This window comes from Phalangium opilio, unplaced genomic scaffold (assembly GCF_054372755.1).
Source record: "Phalangium opilio isolate 3A_F unplaced genomic scaffold, DU_Popi_V2 ptg000106l_1, whole genome shotgun sequence".
NCBI lineage: Eukaryota > Metazoa > Arthropoda > Arachnida > Opiliones > Phalangiidae > Phalangium > Phalangium opilio.
The window spans coordinates 340,658-346,205 of record NW_028324208.1 but is presented as its reverse complement, the minus strand read 5'-3'; the positions used below and the strand labels follow the sequence as shown (position 1 = coordinate 346,205).

The window sequence follows — 5,548 nt, the reverse complement described above, 5'->3', positions numbered from 1 at the left end:
GTAATGGGCAATATCCTGAAGATGCACGCTAGAGCACTGTAACCGTGTTTCCTTGCAAATACAAAACCCGTGGATGAGGTAGAGAACGATGAGAACTCGAAGAAAACCGCAAGTAAAAGAAAAAAACCTGGTACTGGAAAGTGAAGCCTCTAAGCCCCCACGCCAATTTGGGGGCCGCATTACAACTTATCCAGTCCACTCAGCTAATTTAGGCAAATAAAATGTCTAAAGTTATGAAAAATACTAAAATTTAGAGCTAAGCCTAACAAAAATTGAAAAAGTATTTGAAAAGTAAAATTTAAAAACGAGCGCGAGCGAAAAAACATGCGACCACGCGGCACGAGACATAAATACCAATCAATTATTTAAAAAATGGGAAAATATGCCAAGAAATTAGGAAATAAACCAAACCCACGAATGGCGCAAATGGTTAATAAGGCATTGGGCCGTGAAGTATGTAGAGTGGACCAGTTGGTAAGAAAAGACATAAAATATGTAGCTACCCCGCCGAAGAAGAAACTTATACCATGTTATACCCGTCTAATTTCACAACCAAAGAAGCAGAAGTAAATAGAAAATCAATCGTGAAAGTAGAGTTAGAAATCAAATTTGGCTTCCCCCACAATTTAATAATGTTGTCTTGGTTTAAAATTCACTCTTAGGAAAATTTCTAAATGTGAAGACAATTCCGTTACAAGAAAAACCCAATTTTCACCGGAGATTCCTAGGTGCTCTAGAACTCCAAGCCCTCCATTGACTACTTCGTCTAAAAATTTCTGGAGTAAAAGCACTGTGGAATATTTTAGGGAAACACCTAGTCCTCCTGATCAAGACCAAGATGATGACAAAACACGTTTACCCGTGAAGCAGCAAGAAAAATGTCCTGCTAAACAATGCAGGAAAGCTTGGACCGGGGATGAAGAAGATCGTTTGTTTATTGGTGTTGGGAAATATGGTGTTGGTTCGTGGTATAAAATTGCCCATGAATTCGGAATTAAAAGATCGAGCAATCAGCTGTATGGAAAATGGAGGAACTTTTCTAAAGGCAATAATATGTTAAAGGTTAAAATGAGGGTTTTAAGCAAACCACTTTCACACGCAATATTGAGTCCAATTTCAAACGCACAAAGTGCAATATTTAATTGGACAACAGGGTAAATAATTGCCTTTTAAATATAACGAGTTAATATTTAAACTATGTTTGCTTATTAATTGCTTTTAAAATTTAGTTTTCCAAATACTGGCACCACTTGTTTCATGAACAGCGTAATCCATGGAAAAGTGAGGTCCTTGAGCATCCAAAGTCGGAAAAGTTAGATCCGGATCCGGGATACTGAAGCATTTATAAAAGAAGTCGCCAAACACACGCGCCACCATGGAAGGACAGGAGACTTCGCCAAAATCTCCCGTAAAGGAGGACGGTGGCGGTAGTTGATTCTTAGAGCGTATAAAGGTCCAAAAACGTTTAGGGTACATTGCGAGGGTTTCATGAAGACCCGCTACATAATGGTCGTAAGCGATACGCGTTCTACGTCGTAAACCATTGCTAAATACTTTGTAAGCGCTCCAATCCGACTCACGTTGTCTTCGTTTGGCTTTATTAAATAGCGAGTTCTTCACATGACTTTGATGCACGAGGTCACCAGTGATCCAAGGTGATCGTTTATTGCCTCGTAGCGTAGTGCTTGGAATATTGTCCTTAACAAGAGCCCAAAAAAAGGTCCAGGAAAAGGTCCCATGTTTCATTGATGTTTGTCGAGAACGCCAACTCCCATGGAGCATATCTGACTGAGTCTTGTAGATCTGCCGAGACGATGTTTTTGTAGTTTAGTATAGTTCTGTTGACACGCTGAACGAAGTTACGGGGAAGGTCCAATACACCAGTGACAGCGAGATGATCACAGCCAGGAAGGTTGTCACGGACCAACGTCTCTCCCAAAAATCTAATGTCGTTAACAAAGACTAGGTCAAGCCTGCTAGAGCCACGAGTTGGTGCTAATACAGTTTCCTGAAGACCCAAGTCGGTGATCGTGTCGAAGAATAACTGTTCAGCAGCGGATTTCGGAGAAGGGTGTAACCAATCAATATCCATGTTAAAGTCTCCCATCAAAACGAAGAGATCATGCGGAGGTAGAGTTTCATGGAGCTGACCAAGTAGGTCACACATCGTAAGTAGAGTAGACATAGAAGATCTAGGAGGTCTATATAGGCAGCCAACAACAGCAGAGCGAGTCCCACAACGAAATGACGCAAAAACACCCTCGATGGGCGTACCATCTTCCGCTATTAAAAGTTCCTCAGGAATCTCGATCGGTAACGGACATAAAGAATCATGTAGGGCAAGCAGTACACCACCACCTCTAGTGGGTCGATCCCGACGAAAGATAACATAGTCTTGGGGGAAAATTTCCGAGTCTAAAATGGAGTTGTCTAACCACGTCTCAGTGAAAGCGTAGATATCAGTGGGAGTTGAACACAGTTGTAATGAAATGTCCACAAGCTTGTTCCGAACACTTCGCACATTTGAAAGAACAAATGTAATTTTCTTAGAACGAGATGGCCCCACAGCGTGTGGTAAGCTGTCATCACTGGATGAATCTGGCACAGCAAAAAACGAATCACTAAAGGCCGGAAGTGAACATGTTGGGCAAGTGTATGGTTCATCCGAAGAGCTTAAACGAAGGTATTCATTCTTGCACATATTAACGCACTTCGCGTGGAACCATCTGTGGCAGTGTGGTGCTTCGCAAAAGATACCCATCTGATTATCCCGTACCGTCTTATCGCAATGCCCACATTTGGCAGTCAACGCCGGACCAGGATTGGATTCCACGTCCCCGCATCTATCAAGGCCATTAAAACGTACTGCCAAAATCGGAAAATCGTCGTGATGCACATCCAAAATAGATTGGAGTGAAAGCGAACGAAAGCGACGTCTATGTCCAATCTTATCGTCGAAAAGTGAAGGGGAGTATTTTTCCAATGGAGCATAGTAATGGGCAATATCCTGAAGATGCACGCTAGAGCACTGTAACCGTGTTTCCTTGCAAATACAAAACCCGTGGATGAGGTAGAGAACGATGAGAACTCGAAGAAAACCGCAAGTAAAAGAAAAAAACCTGGTACTGGAAAGTGAAGCCTCTAAGCCCCCACGCCAATTTGGGGGCCGCATTACAACTTATCCAGTCCACTCAGCTAATTTAGGCAAATAAAATGTCTAAAGTTATGAAAAATACTAAAATTTAGAGCTAAGCCTAACAAAAATTGAAAAAGTATTTGAAAAGTAAAATTTAAAAACGAGCGCGAGCGAAAAAACATGCGACCACGCGGCACGAGACATAAATACCAATCAATTATTTAAAAAATGGGAAAATATTCCAAGAAATTGGGAAATAAACCAAACCCACGAATGGCGCAAATGGTTAATAAGGCATTGGGCCGTGAAGTATGTAGAGTGGACCAGTTGGTAAGAAAAGACATAAAATATGTAGCTACCCCGCCGAAGAAGAAACTTATACCATGTTATACCCGTCTAATTTCACAGCCAAAGAAGCAGAAGTAAGTAGAAAATCAATCGTGAAAGTAGAGTTAGAAATCAAATTTGGCTTCCCCCACAATTTTATAATGTTGTCTTGGTTTAAAATTCACTCTTAGGAAAATTTCTAAATGTGAAGACAATTCCGTTACAAGAAAAAACCAATTTTCACCGGAGATTCCTAGGTGCTCTAGAACTCCAAGCCCTCCATTGACTACTTCGTCTAAAAATTTCTGGAGTAAAAGCACTGTGGAATATTTTAGGGAAACACCTAGTCCTCCTGATCAAGACCAAGATGATGACAAAACACGTTTACCCGTGAAGCAGCAAGAAAAATGTCCTGCTAAACAATGCAGGAAAGCTTGGACCGGGGATGAAGAAGATCGTTTGTTTATTGGTGTTGGGAAATATGGTGTTGGTTCGTGGTATAAAATTGCCCATGAATTCGGAATTAAAAGATCGAGCAATCAGCTGTATGGAAAATGGAGGAACTTTTCTAAAGGCAATAATATGTTAAAGGTTAAAATGAGGGTTTTAAGCAAACCACTTTCACACGCAATATTGAGTCCAATTTCAAACGCACAAAGTGCAATATTTAATACACCTAAAAATAAATTCATTCAAAATTTACAACGGCCTTACGAGTTTCTAAACCGGGCTTTCACGAATGAGGGGTGATCTTATTGGTTCGCTTAGAAATGCGCAGAGGCAGAATTTTAGTGTCAGAATGTTTTCAGCCAATGAAAAAATGTCACCTTTGAGTTTGTATTTCTGTTCACTAGATGGCGCTTGCTTCATTTAGTGTCAGAATGTTTTCAGCCAATGAAAAAATGTCACCTTTGAGTTTGTATTTCTGTTCACTAGATGGCGCTTGCTTCATTTTCAATTTTCCCCTTAACGGGCGTATATATATGGCCAGCTTGTTTATTTTATTTTTAGGTCTATTGGACAACAGGGTAAATAATTGCCTTTTAAATATAACGAGTTAATATTTAAACTATGTTTGCTTATTAATTGCTTTTAAAATTTAGTTTTCCAAATACTGGCAACACTTGTTTCATGAACAGCGTAATCCAGTGCATTTTAAGAATCCCAAAAGTGCAAGAAATTGTGAAAGATGATACTTTGAAGGGGAATTCTTTACCGAAAGGAAGTGTTATCAGGAAACTTTTGGGTATACTTAAAGGAGACGGTAACTTGGCCAGCAATTTGAAAGAAATTGCCAATGTGTGTAGTGTAGGATCAGCCACAAAATTTAAAGGGACACTATTGGCAAAAATTAAGTATTTTTATTCCGATTCCTTATGTTAAAATATCCCGCCTTGAATTTTTTCAGATTTTTTGAAGCGCTATTTATAGTTTTAAACAATATTTGAAGTTTTGTATCCAAAACATGCATTTGAATTTTGATAAAGCGACCTACCGCCCAATCAGCGCCCGTGATTTATAAGAGTCAACCACCCCAAAGGTTTTCTCGGGCGAGTCTCATTTGCGTCGTCTGCATTATGTTCAGAAATATGTATTCTACATTTTAGCACTCGAAAGAAATACGCGTTTTCGATCGTCTAACGATAAGCGGATTAGAAACTTTAGTAATTAGCAGGTTTATGCTTTTATACGTTTCACTTAAACTCAAATTACTCTCGTAATCTTATTATATTACAAGTTGGGAAAACCAAAGTATTACCTCTCCGAGGAGGACTACTTACAAACTTACCCAGATATGGAAATGTTTCTTTTTTAAGAACAAATAATGAAGTTAAAATTTATGAAATATTAAAGCAGTATACAAAGCATAGCAAATATACTGTAAATCAGACGACATTTTACATCCAATAAGGATATATTTGTACACATTAAAATCATCCGATGGGGGGAAAAACGGGAAATGAAGAGCTAAACCTTTGGAGGGATATTACCCTTACGTTTTTGTAAAGGCCGAATTTTCTACTCCTCAACTGTATACCCTCTATGTTCAAAGCCATATTCACAACAGGGTTGCCATGTAAACAC

At 39.3% G+C, this 5,548-nt stretch overlaps 1 protein-coding gene across 1 annotated transcript; it reads left to right on the top strand.

The window, feature by feature from the left end:
• Positions 1 to 372: 372 nt before the first annotated feature.
• Positions 373 to 1,659, top strand: LOC149623834 (uncharacterized). The gene is made up of 4 exons (XM_089852198.1): positions 373 to 566; positions 663 to 1,154; positions 1,230 to 1,281; positions 1,609 to 1,659. The coding sequence occupies exons 1-4, from the start codon at positions 373 to 375 to the stop codon at positions 1,657 to 1,659; spliced, it is 789 nt and encodes a 262-aa protein (XP_089708324.1).
• The last annotated feature ends 3,889 nt before the right edge of the window (positions 1,660 to 5,548 follow it).